The 24,528-nt window shown below is 42.3% G+C and overlaps 1 protein-coding gene across 1 annotated transcript; it reads left to right on the top strand.

Moving 5' to 3' along the window:
• Positions 1–1,860: 1,860 nt before the first annotated feature.
• Positions 1,861–24,073, top strand: Tspan3 (tetraspanin 3). Its single transcript, XM_004628709.2, has 7 exons — positions 1,861–2,114; positions 12,517–12,708; positions 13,127–13,201; positions 14,806–14,907; positions 15,829–15,981; positions 16,370–16,453; positions 23,066–24,073. The coding sequence occupies exons 1-7, from the start codon at positions 2,052–2,054 to the stop codon at positions 23,156–23,158; spliced, it is 762 nt and encodes a 253-aa protein (XP_004628766.1). The 5' UTR covers positions 1,861–2,051; the 3' UTR covers positions 23,159–24,073.
• The last annotated feature ends 455 nt before the right edge of the window (positions 24,074–24,528 follow it).

The following is a 24,528-nucleotide window of genomic DNA, read 5'->3' as shown; positions in this document are numbered from 1 at the left end:
TGCTAAAGCCCCGCCTCCCACGCAACATCCTTAGAAGGCAGTCTTGTTCCAAGATGGGTTCTGGATGGGACAAACTAGAGAACTCTGCTGCCTCTGAGGGGAATAAAGACAGGTCCCTGGTAACATGGAATGAGAGCAATTTGACTGGCACTGTGATATACCAGGTGATTCTACTATGTTGTCGGGGTTATAAAACTCTTCTGGGTTTATACACTTGATCCCATCTCTTCCATCCTAAAAGTAAAAGCCTCTCACTCGACACTACATTTTGCTTTCTCTCCTCTCTTAGCCACAGTTCCTAAATCATCTGGTCGACAACTTCTTGGGAAACTTCAGTATGTACACAAATCACTCAGGAACAGAACTGATCAAAAAGGCTCTGATTTAGGATCTGCCTAACCACTCCTGAACAATGTGCATGTAGCTGGACCACTCTGTAGCAAGGTTGGACTTCTGGCCTTGCTCTACCATGCTGCCAGCTGACTTTTTTGCTCATTGTTATGGCAAACCTATTAATTAATTAATTAATTAATTAATGTATTTAGTACGGGATCTACAGGGTCTCACTGCACAGAGCAGACCAGTAATGATCCTCCTGTTTTCAGCCTCCCAAGCACTAGGATTACAGGTGCGCACCACCATGCCCAGTTTCAATCGCTGTCTCAGCGTGCCCCCCATGGGGAGAGCCAGCATGGCACGCAGGGGATCGAGCCCTGGCCAATGCGCTCTGTCTAAACAGGTGCTGTAGTCCGCTGAGCTAGCCGGCCCTGGCAAACCTTTCAGAGCTTTCCGTGACAACAAACAGCCTGACGCTGTGGCTGTGTACCACAGGTGGAGTACAGTGGGGCTTCTGAGAAAGACATAATTCTTAAGGCTGAGGGCACAGTCTGGAGTTTGCTTGTGCAGCCCAAGTGGCTCTAGTGGGTGCAGGATCTGCGATCCACCCAGGAAGGAAGCACAGGACGGGATGCAGGAGTGGGTGTAGGAATGATGAATGAAGGGCAACCTTCCAGGGAAATGGGAAGGGATGGGGCACAGATAAAGAAATGCACACATATGGAGGGCAGTAAGAAAAAAGCAGAGCGATCTTAATTTTCAGAGGTTAGACGTAGCAAGGAGATAGACTCAAAGGAAATATATCTGTAGGCCAGGAATTTTGTTTCTTAAAAAAATTTACCTAGCCAGGTATAGTGGTGCACATTTCTAATCCCACTACTCAGGAGGCTAAAACAGGATTGCTATAAGTTCCAGACCAGCCTGAGCTAGCTACATAGTGAGTTCAAGGCCAGCCTGAATTACATGGCAAGACCCTATCTTAATAATAATAATACTAATAATAACAAGGTCATGCATGGTATGGCCTACAAAATGGTACAGAGCATAGCATAAGTAAGTACAATACGCATCTGTTGACTGCTCTGATCCAGGGCAGACTGGGGGACACGTGTGAAATATTGTAGTTTAAAAGGATGTTCTGTTGATATTGAAAATCTTGGTTCAAAGTGTACTGCCCAGGAATAGACTAGACTTTTACCTTGCCCACCTCTGCCTTGCCAACCCCGCTGCCAGCTTTTTCTCTTTTCTGAGAGCTGGCAGAGCGCCTGACACAGTAGGTTCTCAGCCTTTCTCCCAAGGTATTGGTGGTCTCTGGCCTTCCTAAGGGAGAGTGGGATAGGTTGAAAGCGCTCTATGGGCTCTGCATCATCTACAAGGCTGGCCTTGAACCTCCCCAAAGAGCTATCAGCACCAAGGGCGGCCAGAGGCCAAGCAAAGAAGCAGCGGCTTTGGATCCTTTAAGAGGCGAGGCCTCGCTCCAGCTCCGCGGGAGTGATTGGCTGAAGGGGCTGTCGCAGGGGTTGCCAGGGAACCGCCCGGGGAGCGGTGGCGGCTGCGCAGAGGCGCGCGGTGCTTGCTGGGCCGGGCCGAGCGGGGGTCCACAGGGGGCGCGGCGCACGCCGAGCAGCTTCCGGCGGGGAGGCGTCGCCGCCATTGCCGCCGCGCTCGGGGAGCGCCGCCCCGCTGGCCGGTGGGGGTCTGCGGCCGCTGGCGCCATGGGCCAATGCGGCATCACCTCCTCGAAGACCGTGCTGGTCTTCCTCAACCTCATCTTCTGGGTGAGCGAGGCCGGGGCCGGGGCCGGGGCTGGGACCGGGCGGGCGGGCGGGGAGACCTCCGCGGGGCCTCCGGCCGGAAGCGGGACAGCTCGACCCAGCCCTAGCTTGCGTCGCGGGGTCCCTCCCGGCTGGACTGAGGCCCAGGCGGGGAGGGCGGCGGGGACTCCAGAGTCCCACCCTAGGTCCTACCGGCCCGGTTTCGGGCCCCAGACCCAGCCGACCGCTGGCCGGCGCTGTTCGTGCAATCTGCGAACCCAGGCCCAACCCGGATCCACTACGTGGCCGGGTTCCGCTCCCGGTGAGCCTCGCCGAGCCCGGGCACGCTACGCTTGCAGATCCGAAGCGCGCTGCCGAGCCCGATCGGCGCTCCAACTTTCAGCTCTTTGTGCACGGAGAACCGGTTGGCAGCTTACCAGCCCAGAAACCGACAGGGTCAACTTGAAAAGCTAAAGACCTGGGCCAGGCAATCGTCTTTGGTTTGGTCGTGGGAGGTGTATACCCAAAGGTTATAAACCTTGATTATGATTTAGATGTCACAGAATTTTGAAGGTGACGAGATCGTTTTTGTCAAAGGTGGCTTATGAATTTTATTTGGAGTTGCTTTTAAAAGAAAAAAAGGTCTGTAACCATCCCATCTTAGTGCAGGTCTTTATCTTGCCGGCCACTTTTACGATAATGTGTGTTCCTGTCACCATCTCTGCCTTCCACGACATCTGGACCTTGCACCCGGATAAATCTTTAAACACGCCCTCTAGCACAACGCTTTCTTTTACTGACAATCAAAGCAACTTTAACAGAAGAATAAAGTTGAGCTACTTCACCTGTATTGCAGTTGAAGTTTGGGGCCCGACTGTGCTGAGCTTTGTCATAAGGGCTTGCCCTACACAGTCACTCTGTTCAGAGTCTGCTGAATACTGCTTAGACATTCCCACCAACAAAACTTTTGTGTCGGGCCTTCAACTCACGTGCTCCGTCCCACAAATGTATTTCATTCTGACTGTAACAAAGGAATGAAAGCTCCCATTTCGTGACTGCTGAAAGGGTAGTTCTACATCAAAAGGATCTGTGGTGGGAAGGGAAAAGGCCTGCTGCGAGGGAAGTAGTCCCTGTTGAAAATTACCCCTATAGCCTTGGGAGTTCCCTGGTTTTCCAAGTAAAGCAGTATTTGTCATGACTTTCCAGTTGCAGTTCCTTTTAAAAGGAAAAGTAATTTTCAGGGATCTCCAAATGAGAAACACAGTGCTAGGCAGTGAGACATTTAAGAGGCAGGATCTTGGCTTTGTGGGCATAACTTGATTTTATGGATATATTGCGTTTTGAAGAATATGTATTAGGTCAATTCGAGGCTATTCAAGTTTAGAACAGGAGGTGGTGTTAATGTCAGAAAATACTGGAATACAAAAATGCTTTGCTTTAAATCAAGATTTTATATATGCTAAAGGATTACTTCTAAATGATTGCTCAGAAATCTTTTGAAATTTTGTTATGTGTATGTACTATTGTCATTTACTCCAATAAAGTCAGTTGTATTGTTGAACTTCTTAGTGGGTTATTACTAAAACTGAATTTAGGATTTAATAACATAGGATTTAATAAAAACTATCCTGTAATGGAATGGTAAAATTTGTGTCTTGTGGTGAGAAAGTTAGGTAGAGATAAAGGGGGAAAATTGTGTAATACATCATAACCATTGAGGGAACCATATTAGGTGTGTCACCGAACACATAAGTTTTATAGGCAAACTGTTGGGATCTGATGATAACATGTGAGTGTTACATAACAGTCGGGGTATTGTTATGCTTATTTTACAGATGAGGACATTAAAGTTTACTGAGTTAACAGCACACCCTAGGTGTGGTAGCGCTTGTGTTCAAACCCAAGTTATCCCATTGTCTAGAGCCTGTGATGGTGGTAGAACAACTCATAGGGCGTTTAAATTATGTTATTTGTAAGAAGTTAAGTCATCAACAAGAAAATATGTATATTTTTTACAGTTAACCAGTTCTTCCTGGGAAGTTGTAATACTTTAAGTTCTGATAAGTACACTTATATAATGGCCCCCAACCTCCTTTTAATGCCTTAAATGTATTAAGTGGAAGAATAAGTGCTACCTACATAGAGCATTTCAAGTTTAGATTTTCTTGCACAACTTTAGTAGACTTTGTTGCACTGGTTTTTCACTACTGGTTGTAGTGACTGATTGTTTACAGGTGTTAAATTTAATTGTATGGCAAGAGCTCTGTTCACACATATTGATAACCTGATTCTGTTGGCAGTTCATTGAGCTATAATATGGAAAAATGGATTGTTCCAGAAATACTCAGACTCAGTGATAGACAATGTTGTTGATGCTGATTTGGTGTAGTTTTGAACAGTAGAGTGTTTGAAAACGGTACTGTACAAAGGTAGTAATTAGAACAGGAAATAGCCACTTTAAAATTTTTGAAAACTGTCGTAATGGAAGTAAAGGATTCTTTACCAAATTCCAGAATGTTATGGCTGGTACCTTGAAAGAAGATATTGGACAATAAAAGGGTGTACAACTTGTGTCTATCAGGAGCCTGCCCATTAGCTCAGTTGTTTAAGTGCCTGCTTAAGCAAAGCAGTCAGGCTCAGGATGCTGTGGTTCTATCCTCAGATCCTCATGCCTTACCAGACCTGCCCTTAAGGCATCCTGAGTCAGCCAAAAAAAAAAAAAAAAAAAAAAAATCCTTATGAACTTTTTGCTGGGGAGATAGCTCAGTGGAATAAGAGCTTGCCTGGTAAGCGCAAGGTCCTGAGTTCAATCCTTGGTACTGGAAAAAAAAAAAAAAAAAAAAAAAAGAATTTGAACATGTAGCTTATCTTTTTTTTTTTTTTTTTTTTTTTAATGGAGTGGTGTAACTTTGTTGCTTTTGTTTTTGTGTTGAGGCAGGGTCTGTCTGTGTAGTTCAGACTGCCTTAACCTCATGCCTGTCCTCCTGTTTTAGCTACCTGAGTGCTGAGATTACAGGTGTGCACCACCACAGCCAGTGTTGGAGTGGTATAACTTTAAATATAAGTGTATTAGTACTAGACTCATGATCATTTATTATAAAAATTAGTAGTGTTTGAAGTAAATGGCTACATTTTGAAAGCTATTATAATAGTCATTAACCTGATCTATAATTTTGCCTTTGTACCAAGGTCAGGCAGGATTCTTTTTTTTTTTGTTTTTTTTTAGGCAGGATTCTTAATTTGGTAATTCATTTGATCTGACCCAGAAGACTTCATCTAAAACAAATTTAAATTGGTACTAAATTTAAGTTTAAATTGTAACACCCATTTTATTTTTAATTTAGTGAAGACTTCTGTTATGCAGATTACCTTTATTTTTTCTGCCATAATTAGAAAAACCAGTTGACTAGTATTTATCTTAGAGATTACAGGAGCTGTAAGAAAGCTTTGTGCTTGTGGTATCCACATAGGTTGTGTGTTTCATCTGCTCCAAGAGGTGGTAATATATTTGAGTGCCTATAGTGCTTGTGGTGTGTATGAAATGGTGAAAGACAGCGAAGATCCCTGTTCCTACTCAACTTTCGAGTGGAGCATGACCATTTTTGTGTTGTGTGGAGAATTAAAGGAGAGCGATGCGATGGATCTGCTTCTTTAGGTTGGCAGAGAATTCTAGAGAAATCTAATCTGACATGTAAGAAGGGGCCAGTGTTGGGTGAATTGGAAGAGGTGAGGGATTCCAGACTGAAGGGGCAGCCTGTGGGCCCCGAGGCCGGGATACACTTGGCATGTTCTAGTTACCAGGAGGCCTATACCTTCGTGCTTTGCTTTAGGAAGTAGAATGAAAATTTCTAAGTGTTTTCCAGTCTTTTCACAAATGTTGTCTATAGCTTATGTTTTCTAGCACATCCTACAAATTTGAGTTGGTAATGCAGTTTGACAGTTTCACATTATGGAAGTTGTTTTTCTGGGATTGGGGAGACGATTCTGAAACAGGACCTCATTAAGTTGCCCAAGCTGTGCTGAAATTGGACATTCTCCTGCCTGTGGCTTCCAGCTTGCTGGAATCTCAAGCATGTGCCACCATGCCCAACTCTGAAAGTTGTTTTTCTCCCATTTTGTATGTGTTGTGACAGGTTATATTATTGGAAAACACCTTAAGCTAAACTTTTTTTCTGCAGTTGCCTTTGAATCACCTAGGAGAAAAGCCAACTTTGTCAAGCGCCAGTCATAATCCATGTTGCAAATAGATTAATCTTTGACAGTTGAGAAAATGACCATTTCCAGTCCTTGTCGTGTGTGTGCTGACCTACTGTCCTGTGACCCCGAGTAATTATCTGGAATTTAGAATCAGCAAAAGTGCTCATTGGTTGCAGTTAAAGAAACAGATTGCTTATTAGTTTTTTTGAATATATATCATTCTTTGAAATATGTTAGTGAATTACATTCCATAAAATCGAATTCAGATGTTTATTTTGCAGAAAAATTATTCCATAAAGTTTGTACATGGCGCCAAACAAGTGGTCCCTAAGAATCATTGGCTTAATAAATGGGCATTGAATATCTACTCTGCTCACCGTGGAGCAGTAGAGTGAAAAGATAGTTTCAGCTTTCTGACCCCTAATCAGGAGAGGGAGGAGGAAATTTTTCCTCAAATGACTCTAGCTTTAACTGTTCCTGGTACTGAGAAGAGTGGTCTCAAATCTTCCTTTAAAAATACTACATCTCTTCCCCTTCTTCTTCACCCCATTCCTTTTTAGTAGTTTGGCAGAATCAATAGATAAGAGAAATTATTTGCACTTACAATATTTGTCTTTAATCCACTGCTGAGAGTAAATATTGGCATACTATTGATGGTACTGATTAGACACATAACCCAAGCCTGGACAAACTCTGATATAAAACTTAAATACCCCAGGATCCTTTAATAATGACTGACTCTTTGCAATTGAATAAAATAGGGTAACGAAGGTTCCAGTGGGACAGCTGAGAGCCTCAGAGGAAATTCTGTTTAAATTCATACTTTTGGCCCTGAAACCCTCCAAGTCTGAAAGTAACCAGTTTACATGTTAATTTGGCTGTGACAGTTGGTTGATCTCCAGTTTCATTGTCACTTTTCATTGAGCTTTTGATTGTTTCAGCTGATAGGTAAGAATTGTATTAAACAGAGCAACTTTGTTAACCCTTCAGAAGCGCTTATATATTGTTAAGGGCTAACACCTGACCCCTGGCATATGCAAGGTTAAGCTAGATAATGACAAACCAACATCCAAATAAAGAAAAAACTGTAATAGAGCCCAGTGGAGGGTCATGACCTTTAGAATACAATTTCAGTAATAGCAGTTTGAAAGGATTAAAGTATTTCTTCTTTACGAGTGACGTTGATGATGGCTTGTTGGCACAGTGTACACCTTAGTCCAAGTAGGGTTTTAAAAACTGTCTCTTTGGTGATATTTATGAAAAAAGATTACATTTTCTGAAAGAATCAGAATTACATTAGATAATCAGAAAAGAATCAGTGAATCAAGTCCACATAGACTAAGGAAAAGTGGGAGATCTTAAGAGATATCTGCTTTATGTGGATAGTTAAGGCTATCTAGGAAGTCATTCATTTTAAAAAAGCGATATCAGTTTCAAACAAAAGTGTTTTTCTATTGTATGATATATACACATACATATTTAAGAAGATACTGAAAGATTTTTATTTTATTTATTTTATTTTTTTGCGAAACCGGGGATTGAACTCAGGCCCTTGTGCTTGCCAGGGAGGTGCTTATTCTACTGAGCCATCTCCCCAGCTCCCTGAAAGATATTAAAAAAAAAAAAAAAAATCTAATACCTATAACTCCACTACTCAGAGAAACTAGTATTCACAGTTTGGGTTTTTAAACTTTCTTTGTGTATACATGTATTTTTCCCTTAGCTTACCACATTATGTACTAAGTACTGCTTTATCGGAATATTTCAGGGTTGTAACAAGCATACCTCTGTCTAGGACTTTTGTATTTGCTGGTACAATTTGGGTATGATTAGACATCCACTCTACATAACTCTTTGTTTCTATCTGACTTATTTCTAAGAATCTAAGGATAGATTCTTGGGGGTGGAATTAATAAGCATAAAAATGTAGTGTAGGCCCAATATGGAGTGCTTCACCAGAAGTGAGTCTTTGTTAACCTGCGTCCTCACATTTTTTAGAATACTGCTTGGCTTTTATTGACTTGCGTTTTAGGTGGAAAGTGTTGTTACTTTAATAGCTTTAGAAATTTTTGATAAAGACAGGCTTTAAGTCCTGAATTTTTTTCTTCAAAGTTGACAGTAAATGAAATGTACAGGTGGTAGATTAGTAAAAGGAGTGATTGTGTTTAGTGACACAGATTTATCAGGGGTAAAGCAAGATACATTTGGACTAGACTATTGAAGTGTATGAAAGATGTAACATTTTTAAGATACTTGTATTATAAGGATAGAATTTGGGGAAACTTTCAAAAATGTACTGTAGAGTATTATCAGTTATTCCTTGGAGAGAAGGCAGGTATATAAACTAGTCAAACTACCAGGCATAATAAAAAAGTAATGAATATTTAATTTTTTAAATTTGAGTCACAGTCTTGCTATATGTATAGTTTAGGCCAGCCTCCAATTTGTGGCAAACCTCCATCTCAGCTTCCTGAATGAGTGCTGGGATTATAGGGGCACACTACTAGGCCCAGCAATTTTAAAATGTATTACAGTGCAAGACATGTCATAAGCCCTTTTGAAATCCACCTCCTCACTTCGAACACACTTGGCAGCATTGATGCCATGTTCTGAAGCAGTTTTGAAAGTCTTCCATGAGTGTCTTTCGTTGTTCTGGTGTGGCTGCCTAAATGTCCTGAAGCAGTTTAAAGTGTTTTTTCCTTTCATGCTCGTTTGACTTTGGGAAGAGCCAGAGGTCAGACAGTGCCAGACCTGATGGATAAGGTGGATGAGGACGTCCTGTAATTTTTATGAGCCTGCCTTTCCTTTGGACGACACTCAGCGGCAGCAGTCACTGTGTTTTTGAACACATCTTGTGAAGACAGGAAAGGACATCCAGACCTGCTTCAGAGTGGTGACAATAATGGACCGTGTTCCAAGGGGGGGGGGGGGTTGAGAGTGACCGATGGCTGTGTGCCCTTTACTGTAAATCCATTTGGTAAAACTCATATTGGATCACTTCTTCTATACAAAAACCACAGAATTAAATTTAAAGATGATTATACAAGATGGATTTCTGCCCATTTTCTGCCTCTGCTTTGAAAATGTTTTCATAAAGTCTAGGGACTATCACTTTTGCCGCGTCTTTCTCAACTGTTTTTCCCTGTCAAATTCCATACACTTGTGCTTCACCAGTTGATTCCTTGAGGAAAAATGGGACATGGGCAGGCGAGCTTGTCAGCCACCTGCATTCAGGTGAGCTCGTCCAGGTGGTGCCTAATCTTCCGTCCTCATTCCTGCCAGCTCCACACACGAGCACCCAGCCGCGTCTGTCTCCAGCTCATCACTGCCAGACATCACTTGCTTTTCTTCTCCTCCACCACGCGCTCTGTGGGATGCTTCCACCTTCACACTTCTGAATTTCCCTGTAGATTGGCTTTTGCAGCAGAACTGTTTTAAAATCCTCCTTCCTCACAAGTTCAATTTAATATTGCCACTTTCCAGTGGCTGGTCTTAGCGGGCTTGATGAAAGTGAGGGAACTTCGTAGTTTTGTGAATTGCAACATTTCATCTCATCAACTCCTGTTATTTTTTAAAAGAAGATTTGAATGACTTCCCCAGACTACTGTGTAAACATCAAAGCAATGATATAAGAGTGAAATTTCTTACTTTAAGGGATTTCACATTTGTGTATGTAGAAAGTTAAAAAAAAAAATAAAATGAAGTAGGATACTTTGGGGGTTTGTGAAAATAGCTCTACCCTGAGGAACAGCTTGGTTCATGGCAAAGCCCTGGCTCTCCTTAAGGTTTAAAACCCTGTTACTTAGTTGAAAACATTGATGTATTAAAAGGTGAAAGGGAATGATTTTTAAAATTACTCTTCCTGTAGTTTCAGATTTCAGCCTTTTCCTTAGTGTTTGTTTCACCTCTTTGTGAAATGGAAATGGATAAGTATTTTTAGCGCGCCATCCTGGCGCGGCTCCTCCTCGAAGGCTCAGATTCCCGGCAGTGACTACAGCATTCAGCTGTGTCCAGGTTCTTGTTCTGTCTCCTCTCCTTTTGCCCTCTGTACCCCTCCCTGCTTCTCTGCAGCTGTGTGGCTGGCAAAGCCCAGATCCTTTGATAGATTCCAGTCCCATCACAGCCCTTTAGTAGGAGGATTTAACACTTTCACCTTCTGTTCAGCTTTCCCAGTAGCCACAAGTTCAACTTAAAACTCTTGAGTGGCTGAGGCATCCCTGTGCACACAAGTTGGCTGCGTATAGCCTCCCCTCCCGTCATCCACGCTGTCCCTGTTCTGGGGTGGGTCTCATACCACTAGCTGGATGTCATTAAGGCAGTTGCTTTGAGCTGTTTTTAGGTCTTCAGCTGTTAGGATGCTTGCTCTATATTTTCAGAGGGCCTGGTGTTGTTCATAAATATTACACAGCCGAAGATAAAAGCACCATATGCAGATTTAATTAAAAGAAGAAAATTTTGAAGTTGTCTTCAATTTAGGAAACAGGCTATATTTACAAGCAATTTGGTTATAGTCTCGTATTAGCAGTTTGTACTTTGGTACATGTAACTGGTATGTAGGTCCCTCCTGTATGTTGCCAAAATAGACATCTTAGATTCTCCATCTCTGCTGTGTAAGTAAAGAAAGGTTAACTGGTTTGCAGCCTGGGAAAGGAAACTGTCCTATTGATTAGATAATAAGCAGTCTTGCAAATAGCACCTCCTGCTGGCCTTCCTTGGCATTTGTTGGAGTCTGTCTACCTGTTCTCTTTCCTGAAGTCTTTGAAATGAGGGCCTGTGTAGGCATGGAGGGGCAGCACAGGAAACATTTCACTTGGCCCATTTTCAAGCAGCAGAAAATTCATCATTTGCTGTCTGTAGTGCTAGGAGGAGTTCTTCCAGTCCCTGTGCTTCAGAATAATCCTTCAATTACCTAGTGAACCATTTTTTAAACGCCCATGACAGTGGAACATAATGAAATGTTTTCTCTTCCAATTCTTGTTCCTTGGGTTTTTGTAAGTAGCATGAATTTTTTGCAAAAATTTCAATCTTCAGCATAAATGGGTTGTTGTACACATATGCCCCAGTTTTGTCTTTTTTTTTTTTTTAATTCAGATTTTTGTAGGCTTTGTTTATTAGTTGGCTGTAGTAGTATGTATCTGTAGTGCCAGCTGGTCAAGAAGCTGAGATAGGGGAATTGCTTGAACCTGGCAGTTAGGAGGCAACCTGAAAACAAACCAGCCTGCATTTACCAGAAGCTTGGAAATAGAATTGATTTCAGTATATGTCCTGCCAAAATGAGCCCCAGAAATGATTTCAGTCATGCCTTTTAAGATATACTGCCTTTGGAGTAAGAAAAGAAGCTAAGAAGTTAAAGAATGGATAATAAATGAGAGCAGACTGGGTACGATTTGATTCATTTGTATTTAGGATTTCTTTCTTTCTTTTTTGGCAGAACTACGAATTGAACTGAGGCCCTTACGCTTGCCAGGCAAGCACTTATTCTACTGAGCCATCTCCCTGGCTCTAGGATTTCTTCTGATTCAGCCTGAGGACTGATTAACGAAGCATAATATTTTTATATGCATATGTGTATGTAATAAAGAAAAATAGTATTTTTATAAAAGGGCATTTATTTCAGTGTTCACATGCCTTTTTCACTTTCTGTTTTGTTTTATTTTATACTAGGAATTGAATTCAGGGCCTTGCACTTGCCAGGCAGGTACTGTGTCCCTGGATCTTTACCCCCCCTCGCTCATCTTCCTCCTATAGTCGCAAAAGCCTGTGTGTCAGGGCCTAAGAACAGGCCTTGGGTCACTAAAAGAGCAGCATTTATTCTTGTAGTTGTGTATAATATGTCAGTATTATAAACTGATGCATCCCAGATGTGATGGCCATCAAAATCAGTAAGCTGGATTAAGCTGCCAAGTATATTCAAATAGTGAACAAAAAGCTGCAGGAGCCAGGAACAGGGGTGCACAACTGTAATCTTGGCCTCAGGCTAGGAGTTCAAGGCCACCCCAGAAGTATAGTGAAACCATGTGGGGGAAGGATATGAACTATAGACTGAAGAGAAAGTATGAGTAATGGAGATCGGAGGACAGTTTGAAGGAAAGGGAGAAGGTGAGGTGAACTCAGTCGGTTTTGCAGTTCTTTGCAATATGAGTACAGAAGTCAGCAATTATTGGCTCTTGTGGGCTGTAATGGTGTCATACCTTATGTTGCACAGTGCTCTGACTTTGGTTTTTGACAGGGGGCAGCTGGCATTCTGTGCTACGTAGGCGCATACGTCTTCATCACCTATGATGACTATGACCACTTCTTTGAGGATGTCTACACGCTCATCCCTGCTGTGGTGATCATCGCTGTGGGAGCCCTGCTTTTCATCATTGGGCTCATTGGCTGCTGCGCCACGATCCGGGAAAGCCGCTGCGGACTCGCCACGGTAAGCTGGAGCTTCACTGAGTGCTTGACAACCCCACAGGGCTGTCTCCTCCCTGTCACTGGCTTCTGGAGTTAAGCATGAAGCATCACAGACTAAAGCTCTTACAATAGAACAGAGTTAGCACTTGTGCTAAGCCTCTAGCAGTTGTTTCTGATAACTGCTTTTTTTTAAAATTTAAAGTTGTCTATAGGAACATTAAAATGACTTATTTTTTATTTTATTTTTTCTATTTTATTACTACGTTTGCAGCAATAATGATTACATTTCTCACATGAAGCTGGTACTTGGACTTTACACATCTTCCTTCTTTTTTGAATCCCCTTCCCTTTTGCAAAAGATTGGATGGTTGCTTTTTTAGCATGAGTATTTAGACTTGTAGTTTTGCTTTTGCTTAATTTTTGGCAATATTTTTTTACAGTTTGTCATCATCCTGCTCTTGGTTTTTGTCACAGAAGTTGTCGTAGTTGTTTTGGGATACATTTACAGAGCAAAGGTATGTTGTCTGTTGTGAGTCCCATGATGCTTTAAAGGCGATAGAAATTTTGCAAGTAAAATATAACATATTCATTTTACCAAAGCCAGCGTTTTCTTTTACCTTATTTCTGTTGAGCTGCTGTTTCAAAATGTCTAAAATTAATTAAAGGGGCTGGTGAGATGGCTCGGTGGTCTAAAGCACCTACTTAGAACAAGCTAAGCTACGCAAAGCACAGGGACCACGGTTCAATCCCCCAGCACCACATGCCAGCCAGCCCCGCCCCCTGGTGGGCTGAGCTGGCCACACAAACACAAAATAAATAAATAAATAAATAAATAAATAAAATTAATTAAAAAGTATTTACAAGACTGCTATCCTTGTTTAGGATAGCAGAGTGTAAATTCTGTTGTTCTTGATTATAGTTATTTTTCTTTAAATTATCTCATAGTAAGCTGCAAATCAGCTGAGAAGTTTATTCAGCATTCCTATCAGTGGAGTCTCCACATTGAGTGCAGCGGATATAGACTTTGTTCTCTGAAAATTCCATTTTATATTGCTATTTTAAGCAGTGCCTGGGTCCCAGACATAGGAAAGGTGTGTTGAGTTGGGATCCTCCCGGCCCACCCCCAGAGACCACCAGGCATCAGGGCAGTGGCTCTCAGCACTCCCTTGCTTCTCCTTCCTCTTTCCTAGTTATTCCCTGTTACTCCCGTTCCGACCTGTTTTGCTTTGCTTTCCACCTAAAGTACCTAAGACTACTGAGGCAATTTTAAATTAATTTTGGTATAATTTTAGAGCCATAATAGCTATGTAGAATCATTCTCACTTTAATTTTTGGTATAAAAAGCATCCTGCCCCAAGTGGATAATCAAACTTGCTAGAGAAGGAAGTAATTGTTCTAAAATGTCCCTTCCAGTGGTCTGGTTATTGGATAAAGAGTCTCATCACACTAATGTTTTAATTACCAGATCAGTTGCTTCAGAGACCAGGAGGAGAACTTGGGGCAGGCAGACCTTTATTAAATGGTGCTTGCTCACCACGCTCCTAATGGGCCATAGGAAGTTTGTTTCTTGCCTCTTGCTTGATATGCACTGAGTAGCTGCGTTCACATGAAGTGTTACTTATAAGGACTTATTTTAACCTGCTGATTACTTCTGTGTACTTGACCAAGTCTAAACATTGAATAAATACAATACCGTTGATATTTGTTCTGAAAATATGAAGGCTTCACAGTCATTTGATTTTTACATCCTTTAGGAAAGGAAAGTGGGTGGGTCTTCTGGGACACACCGAAACTTTATTTTGTAAAAGGAAGGCATCCTTCTACAATTTAGGACATCCTTCCCAGTGCTCAGTTCCTTTCTGTTTCCTGAGCGGATTGTCAGCCTGCCAGCTTGCATGCCAGCTTTGAGTATTTTTAATCTCTGTGATAGAATGAATGTCTGAACTTTCTCCTGTCGATTTGAATCTGTACAAAGGTAGGAGAGGAAGCACCACACCCCCAACCCCATTTAAAAAAGTTTAGAGAGCTCTTGCAAATTGGAACAGTCATATAGGCATTAACTGACTCATGCTCATTTTACCAGTATTTTGGAAGGATTGAACACTTTGTTTTGGTTCAGGTGGAAAATGAGGTTGACCGAAGCATTCAGAAAGTGTATAAGACTTACAATGGAACCAACCCCGACGCTGCCAGCCGGGCTATTGACTATGTGCAGAGGCAGGTAAGCCCGCTTGACGTCAGGCTGTGTAGGGCCGCTCATTTCCGGGCAGCATGAAATGAACTCTGCTGTTACCGTGCCATTGGGCTGTGTGCCTTCACAGCTGTGAAGAACCTCAGACTGCATCTGATTTTTTGCCCGTCTTTACCCTTAAAGTTTATTCTACCATCTGTCAGCTAGTCAAGATAAGGAAACAGCATCTTGGACTCTCTAATTATCTGACCTCCCCCTCAACACACCAGAATAATTAACTAGATAGGTGGCCAAGGAAGAGAGATATGGGTCAGAGCGAAGTGGGAGTACAGGTGGATTCTAAGTGAAGTGAGAGGTTTGTACGAACCTGTACAAAATAGGGTCAGAAAGGACAACTGAAGTGTGCAAAAAATAAATAAAAGCAGGTATATCTACATATTGAAACACATACAAAAGTAGATTTTTGTATTTTACAGAGTTTCGCGCAAGTAATCCTGCTCAGTTGTCAACTTTTTATCAGTCTTAATTTCATGTTACCTGTACATGTTTTTGTCTTACCCTAAATCAACTTTCAGACATTTTAGATGAAACATTTTAAAAACTTTGTCACTGGAAATATTTAACTCAGAGCCAAGATGGGAAGATTTTCCTTAGCTAGAAAGTACCTCTTGTAGGCAGTGTGCTTTTCATGCGGAGCTTGTGTTACTGTTTAAATTAAAACGAAAGCCTTGTCCCCTTACTGTGACTGCTCAGGTTAGCCCATGTGCTGCTGGCTGCCGTGTGAGACCTTCAGACACAGCACTGGTCTCGAGTAGCTCGTTGGGTTTTCTATGTGTGCCGCTGAAGTGAGCATACATTTTGGTTTTAAAGCTCTGTAATGCATGCAAAGCTAAAGTTCAAGTCAAGCATAAGTGTTTGGTAAGGAGTAATAATGTTGGCTTTCTCCTCCAGCTGCACTGTTGTGGAATTCATAACTATTCAGACTGGGAAAACACAGATTGGTTCAAAGAAACCAAAAACCAGAGTGTCCCTCTTAGCTGCTGCAGAGAGACTGCAAGCAACTGTAACGGCAGCCTGGCCAACCCTTCCGACCTCTACGCTGAGGTGAGCCAAGGTGGAGACTGGAGTCCCCTCCAGATGCCTACCCTGATGTTCATCGTCTCCTGCTTAACTGGAACTTTTCTCTTCCTCTGTGTTCTTCCTTAGTGCCACTTTGTCTTTTGCTTTGTTTTTGTTTTTTGAGACAGGGCTTCACTATGCAGTTCAGGCTAGCTTTGAGCTCACTTTGTAGCCCACGCTGATCTAGCACTCACAACAATCCTCTTGCCTCAGCTTAATTATATTTCTGTAAATTACTCTAATCAAATACCTTTTTTTTCCTTCTGTTTTGAGTTTCTCTTTTTTCCATTTCTGCCAATGGATAATAATCTATGACTGTAGTTCATATGATCAAAAAACAACTCCTGATGAGGGTGACTTGACTGTGTTGCAGGGGTGCGAGGCTCTGGTTGTAAAGAAGCTGCAGGAGATCATGATGCATGTCATCTGGGCAGCACTGGCCTTCGCAGCCATCCAGGTGAGCACAGCTGGCCTGGGAGCTGGGGTCACAGTTGGCTGAAGGGGTCCAGTCACCAAGGAGAGTGAATCCTGGTGCATACTGGTAACTTAGAAGTAATTGTGGTACCAGCCCCTTGACTATAGGCCTAGAACCAAAATGGTCTAAGGAATCCAGAGATCTGGGGTCGGGAGGGACTGTGGGAGAAGGTGCTATCTTTGTCTTACTTTTTGCCTTGATTAGTGAGTGAGTGACCTGTTCAACATATAAACTGTTGTTGTTCTATATTCTTGGGAGGTATTTTTGTGGAACATCACAGAATTTTTAAAATACTGCTTTATTTCAGTTTGGAAATGAAAGTTTTGTTTCAGCCTTTTAGTATATAATTTCTAGTTCCTCAGAGTGTGTTTGAGACAGCATGTCGCTGTGTTGTCCAGGCTAATATACTATTACTTCTAGCCCTTGAGGGATTATTGACTGGTCAGTGGATTGCTTGGTTGGTTTCATAGTGTCTTGCTATGTTGCTTAGGCTGGTCTGGAATTCCCGGGTTCAAGTCAGCTGTTTGCCTCAGCCTCCCCAGTAGCTCAGACAACAAGTAATACCACTGCACCCAGCTGTTTGAGTGTCTTGGTATACATTTGACTACAGCAAGAGCACTATGCTCTCATTCTAGAAGGTGTAACTCTTACTACTTTATAGAAAAGATCCCCCATTAAAAAAGGGTTCTTACTGGGCATGGTGGTACATGCCTGTAATCCAAGCACTCAGGCTAAGGCAGGATTGCCATAAATTTAGGGCCAGCCTGGGCTGCACAGTGAGTTCAAGGCCAGCCTGAGCCACATAGTGAAACCCTGCCTAAAAAATAAATAAATAAATAAATAAATAAATAAATATGGTGCATGCCTGTAATCTCAGCACTGGGGAGGCTGAGGCAGGAGGATCGCTGCAAGTTTATGACCATCCTGGGCTACAAAGTAAGCTCAAGGCCAGCCTGAACTGCATAGCAAGACCCTGTCTCGAAGACAGTCAATCGATATGTAAGTAACTGGGGTTCTAGACCCTTCTGTATTTATAGACAGTTCTTGTAGACTGCCAATCACCCATAAGTCTTTGACATCACTTAGCACATTGCTGTTGGTGGTACTTGAGGGAACTTTTTTTCTCAGCTCTTAGCATTGAAAGCTGATTTTTTTTTTCTACCCTAGATAGTTACTGCAAATTAACTGGTAATTGTTTAATTGTCTCATTTTATCCGCTTCCAGCACTGCACACACACACCCCCCCCCAGTCCTCCAAAAAAGCTTTCCCTCAGGTTCATACTGTATGAGAAATGTCTTAGGATTGTTACAGCTGAGAATAGCCAAATACTTGAAAATGACTGAAAATCTTTGGCATCAGATCTAGTTAGTTATCAGAGTATTCTTGTAGATCCTGAAATAGGCTTTAGGCATAGATAATGTATTTTAAGAAAGTGTAAGTTTTTCATTGTTAGATTAAAACCAATAATTGCTGGTGTAAAGGAAAATTAAAGTAAGTTGCTTTTATTGCCTGTTCTTCGGAAATTTGAACAGGAGCTAGTATATTTAATGGGAAGTCCCTGTGGAATGGCAAGGAGGTAATTGTTTACTTTGCTGGTATACAAACAGCCCAGAAATGGTTCATTAAGCCTAGGCCTGTCCTTGTTATGGCCTCTGCCCCTCTAAGCGATCGCTTTGTGGCGCAGTGTAGCAGTGAACTCACGATCACCAGGGATGTATTTCATATTTTGGTTGTCAGTGCAAACACATCCATTTAGCTGAAAATAATGAAATAGGGGGGATGTCTCTTTTCCCAAGTGGAATCTTGGTCTGAGCACTCTTAATGGTGTGTTTGGTAAGAAAGCTGTGCACATTAGCATGCAACAGAAAAGCTTTGGAACTGTCAGTGCCTGTGCTCATGAAATATGCAGTATGTGTGTGCAAGACTGGTGAAGAGCGCCTCTTTAGCCGTGTCCCTCATCTCATTAAGCTTATTAGCCAGCCAGATATTTCTTCATTAAATATTTTTCAGAGGGAGCTAATAAATATTTTAACTAGATTCCTGATGTAAGTGTTGTTTGCCATGTACGTGTTATGCTTAATTCACCCCGACTTAAGTAATCGCTGATAAAGTTAGATATTTTCAGCTTAGCAAGGCAAAGGCAGAGATTTAGGACATTCAAGACTCAAGACTTAGTGGCTTTGATACTAAGTTTGATTTTTAAGGGAAAAAAAACCCATACATTTAAAACAGTAAAAGAATTTTGTCTTATATGTTAAGAGGGCCTATAAATGTTCTAAGCTTTTGGTATTCAAAATCTGATACAGATTGTGCTCTGGGACGGGAAAACAGAACAGAAGCAAAAATAACTCATATCAGTTAATTTTTGTGCATATGCACCAATCCCAGTACAGAATTTAAAGTGAGAAAGAATGCTTAGAGATTTTCTGGTCCTTTTCCCCTTTGTTTTGCCACAAAAAATTAGAAAAAGCAAGGACTGTATGACTGTGACCATCACTTAGAGAGTGCTGAAACTAAAGCTTGAACCTTCATTCCATTGTACTCTGTCTCGGATTACAGGTCTAAGAATTCAGATTCTCAGAAGGTTGGATTCCTAAATCTCTTAGGAATCCTCATACTTGTCACTTGAGCTAGATGGAATGTGATAAAATGGCAGACTGGCTGAAGCAGGGGCCAATTTTTGTTTCCTAGCTTGAAAAACCTAAAATATTTAGGAACATGGCCCTTTCACAAAATATTGGCTGACCCTTGTTCTAGTCTAGTTAAAACAGTCTAGGTTTGGGTGGGACCAAATGATCAAAAAGAAAAACTTGAACAATACTAGTTAACTACTACTGCAGGATTTTTGAATATAAGAGAATGAGGTTTTTACATTTTAGCTGCATTATTAAACAAGATGTCTCACTTCTCTGTGAAAAGCCAGCCTCTCAAATTATCCAATGACCAGTTCCACGTTTTCTCTTGAAAGGTGCCAGGCCTCCCTGTGTTGACTCCAGTCTTCCCCTGTGAAGCCAGTGCTGTCATTTTCTATGCATCCTTCCAGAAGCAGTTTGTACTCAGTGCATACATAGTTGGTACACATTTTTTTTTTAAGCAGCAAAGATTGTAGGGTGCAATCATAATAATAGAGAGCGCCCTCATGTGCTCTGCCTGCTCTCGCTCATTGGCTCCTTGGCAAAGCTGTAGTGTGAACCCTTGGGCGTGCACAAGTGTGCATTCACGTGCTGGCTTCCGAACAGCTGGTGGCTGGGGTGGGCTTCTGAACGCACTGCCCTCCAGGCCCTGAGCATTCCTGCCGGACAAGGGTCCCCCACAGTTCTTCACATCTGTACCACCTTCTTCCCTCACCCTGACAACTGATAATCACACCTCTAGTTCCAAAATTGTATAATTTCAAAGTGTTATGTAAATGGGATATCACATATACCTTGCTTCTTAAAAACAAATTATCTTTTAAATACCGATCTCAGGGCTGCAGACTCTGTTTTATGGATATAATTTACCTAATTGACTTTAGTGAACACATATCTTAAGTCTTGCTATTACAAAAATGGAAGTAGTAAATATCCTCTGTTCTGCATATTTGTGATCTAGCAAAAATTTACAGTCATGAACCAAAGGTTGGAACATAACAGTAAATTTTGAAAATAGTTCCCAAAGTTTTTTTCCTAGGGTTTCTCTAATAAGAAAGAATTCTTATTCTTGAGTATATATATTCCCCCACACTGCCACCTGCATAGACTAGCACAGGACATTTTCCTTTGGCGGTCAGTTTTATAAATCACCATTTGACTCTATTTAGTGAGATGTTATGGTGTTGGTGGTTTTTTGTTTTTTGGATTGGGTTTTTTGGATTTTTTTTTAATAATTTTATTTTGAAGTGTAAAAACGAGCAAGAAAAACAAAAGCCAAGACAGAAACAGGGTAACATACAACAGTACTTACAGATTTTCGAAACAATATCTGACCAACAGTGATTGATATATTATGTTTTAATTGTCATATCTGTTGCTCAGATTAACAGATATAGTTCCGCAAGATGGGACATATGATTGAATATTACCACATGCTTCCAAGAAATCTTAAATTTTTGTTCTTGTTGCTTGTTTTCTTTTATTACCTTTAAAAATATTTTAAAGAGTATAGTAATAATTGATATGACGTTAGAAATTGTACGCATTTAAAGACCAAGATGATAGGTATTTCAAGCATGGTTTTAGTATTACCCATTGCTATCCTCAGTGTTTGGATTGTTTTGCAGTTGCTGGTATTATATGTGGTTAGGTAGATTAGTTCTGAGAATTTACATATTGCAGGGGAAGTTACCATTGGAACTAAAATTTTTTTGGAACTGAAATATTCATGAAGTATTTTCCAAGTCTGTTAGAAATTTTCAATAATCAATAAAATTTCAGTATAGGAAGGCTTTAGAAGTGGGCCTTGGGGGCCGGGAAGATGGCTCAGTGGAATAAGCGCTTCCCTGGCAAGCGCAAGGGCCTGAGTTCAATCCCCAGTTCCGCAAAAAAAAAAAGAAATGGGCCTTGATTTTGTTGTGAGTATAACAAGTAATTATGTAGCGGTTGCTGTTCTTAGACTCTCCCTGGACCTCTATGTGTGCATGTGCTCATGCGCGAGACTGGATTAAACAGGAAGTTCACACTAGGCTCCACCCCCAGCCGACTTGTGTAGGGATCCATTGGTGTCTCAGTGTGGTATGTACCCGGGGAGAAACAGCAGCAGAAATGAGAAAAAAATAGACAAGAGGACAAGAGCTGGGTCAGGTGGTGGCCCATCTGCCTGGTTGGTGAGACGACCCTCAGGACAACAGTATGGGCATTTATTTATAGCTTTCCAAAGTTAGTAATATGTGACTGATAGATGACATTGACCAGTCAGAGTGCTTATCTCAGGACTGAGGTAGCTTGACTGCTTTAGTCACTGAGTCCTAGTACCACTTTCACACATTTGACCAATTTCTAGCTTCTGTGGCTCCCAATACTGTGGTTCCAGTCTGGGCTGGACCTTGGGGATTTCCTGCTTCAGTCTCACACAGTACCTTGACGGCAGCCATGCACCACTACACCTGATGTAGAGTTTTATCATGCTTTTTAAGTTGTTTTTAGATCAACACAAATTGATTTAATTGAAATGAATAAGGAAAGAAGTAAAACTTGCTTTAGAGAGTGCTGACTATCCAGCAGAAGTGAGCCTGCTGAAAAGAATGTAGGGAGGGAGTGGGAGAGATTTTTTTCCCCCTAGCAAATCAGTAATTTCTGAGTTTAGCCCTTTTTGTTGCCCAATGTACTATTGCAGGGAATTGGTTGTGTTTGACTTTATGGCTGTAAGACTATACAATGGACAGTGAAGAGATCTGTATTCAGCAGGAATTAGACACTGACCATGTCTAGCTCTAGCATTGGCTTCATCTGTTGAGTCAACTCTCCCAAGTGCCTCTAAGGGGCACACACGAGGAGCCATCAGCAGATCCTGGGCAGTGGAGCCATGGAGTTGATAGCAAGCAAGGCTGGTGTCCCGTTTGGCAGAGTCCAGGCTCAGAACCGGGAGGACCCGGATGTACAGCTGTGAGCCATGGCGGGCTGGACCAGGACGCCCACCTTCTCTGCATCTCCCACCTGTGGAGGGGCCGGGTACATTTTACTGAGATTACATTGGTCTCCTATGCAGGGTCCTGCACTGAAAATCCAGTATCTCAGGTCTTCACAGTCATCAAGTTGTGGGAACAGCAAGGTCACATTTAGTCCTTTGGTTACTCTTTACAGTGTTTTGTGAAAAGCTGGGTCAAAAATTTTAGAATTGTTTTCTCTTTAATCCAGCTTAATCCTCTTGCTTATGTAAAGTAGCAGGACATGACTGAGTTGCTGGTTCAGTATGCTTCCACAGAAAGATTAGGGTCTCTGAAAATGAAATGAATAAGGAATAGTGACCTTTAAAAAATGTGCATCAGGTGTCTAACGCCACAGAACCAAATTTCAAAAGTAGAAATTGAGAAAAAAGTGAAACTGTCAGACTGTGTTTCTAGTATTGGGAATGGAGTCCAGCACAGGGCTGCTGGGGTCCTGGATGGGGTGATGGTCACAAAACTTGCTGTCCCCTCCAAGATGAAGATACCTGTAGAGACTCCGTATGCACACCTCATCTTGGTCATTCCCTCTCTAGGCCGTTGCTGTCTGCTGTGGCAGCCCCTCCCTACATGAGTCTAATTACCATGAAAATGTAAAGCGAATTCCTGAGCAGTACCAGCTGTGTGTCAGATGTTGAGTCGCTCCCTGTGGCTGGTGGCTGGTGGCTGGTGGCTGGTGGCTGGCAGGCTGGAGCACAGCACACTCAGAAGGTCCATGGCTATAGATGCTTCTTCAGATGGCACAGGCTTGGTGGGGACACAGTAAAGGCCTTGATCCTGTTTTGGCCTCACCAAGTTCCTGGGTATGAAACAAGGAATCTGATGCTTACTACTTAATTCCCTCAAAAGTATTGCATTCATCAGAAACTCTTCTTCACTGTTACTGTTTTTTGATGATTTCAGGACACTGGCCCTAGAGAGACTTTCAGCCTTTCTCCTTCTCTCTCTGCAGCTGCTGGGCATGCTGTGCGCCTGCATCGTGCTGTGCAGGAGAAGTAGAGACCCTGCCTACGAGCTCCTCATCACCGGGGGCACCTACGCCTAGCAGAGGCCCGGCTGAGCCTCAGTCTTGCGTGACCTGGAGGTGGACTGAGCAGTTCTGCTGCGCTGGCTCCGAGGGCTCTGGCTGAAGCGCATGAATGCTGGTGTCGGGCAGAGCACCTTGGCTTTTCATACCCACCACTTACTTTCCTGCCCATGGCTTTTTTGCCTCATTCTAGCCGACACTCTGTGTCCCTGGGTTTTAAGTTTGGCAGTCCATGTTCCCATTTCTGAACTATTTGCAAGTTGCATAGCATGGTAGGATAAAAGCAGCCTCCGAGTAATGATGGGTCTCTGCCGCGGGATTGCTGGGTCCTTTCTGTCTTCACAACGGAGAACTCTGGTCAGAGCTTCGCGGGGAGGAGAGGAAGCCAGTTGTCTGGTAAAATGAACACCAGATGGTGCCCCTAATTGGTGTCTTTTACAAATATATACTGTAGTCCAATAAGATAGCAACTGTACAAAGTGGCTAAGATAGACTTTAGATCACACAGCGTGTATCTTCTTTGTTCATCTTAAAAATCAGACTGGTCTTTCAAACTAGTGGTTTTTAATCAAAGTTGGCTTTATAGGAGTGTAATGTATGCATTACTGCTTTAAAGCAGTGAGTGAGTGTGTGTGACTGAGCCCACCATCATAAGTCTTAAGCTCGTTAGAGGTAATGTATCCATGTAGACTAGCAGAATAGTATGTAGATGTGATCTCAGTTGTAAATAGAAAATCCTAATTCAATAAACTCCGTATCAGCCCTCAATCCTTTTTAATTATTTTGGGGATATTTCAGTTGCAGGGCTTCAGTGCAATATTTCAAATGTTAATGTCTGATTTGCCTGTGTTTTCAGTGTATCTGTTGCCAAATTCTGTTTTGTTGGTGCCAAATTTAAGACTTTGGTATTCAAAACACCTCTGTTGCTTTTCAGTCTACCATATTTACAAATAATGGAATGCTTTGTGCCAGGCCCGGGAGATACCGTGAGAAGCTGTCCTTGGCCTCACAGAGTTCAGAGTTCTGGCTCTGGAGATGCACAGAAGCAGATGATTTTTATACAGTGCGGTGGTAGCAGGGATGGTGGAGAAAGAGAACGGTGCCTGGAGCCTTCAAGGCAGCTCCTGAAGCAGACCCGAAGCCTGGAAGATACACAGGATTTGTGAGGAAAGGTGTGCAGGGGCTTATGGAATAAGCAGCTTACTGGCCTGGAGCCTCACTGCAGGGTGAAGAAAAGAAGCTGAGGATTGAACAAAAGCCCAGATCCTCTCAGGTCATCTGTGCAGGGTGGACTGGTCATGCAGGCAGAGGCAGCCATGCCACAAGCAGATCCGTCCAGATCCCTAGTTGGTCCCCAACCCAGGTTTGGAGCATGGATAGGAAGGAGC

This window comes from Octodon degus, unplaced genomic scaffold, assembly GCF_000260255.1.
Source record: "Octodon degus isolate 3935 unplaced genomic scaffold, OctDeg1.0 scaffold00026, whole genome shotgun sequence".
NCBI lineage: Eukaryota > Metazoa > Chordata > Mammalia > Rodentia > Octodontidae > Octodon > Octodon degus.
Note: the sequence above shows the minus strand (reverse complement) of the source record. Positions and strands in the feature narration are given on the sequence as shown.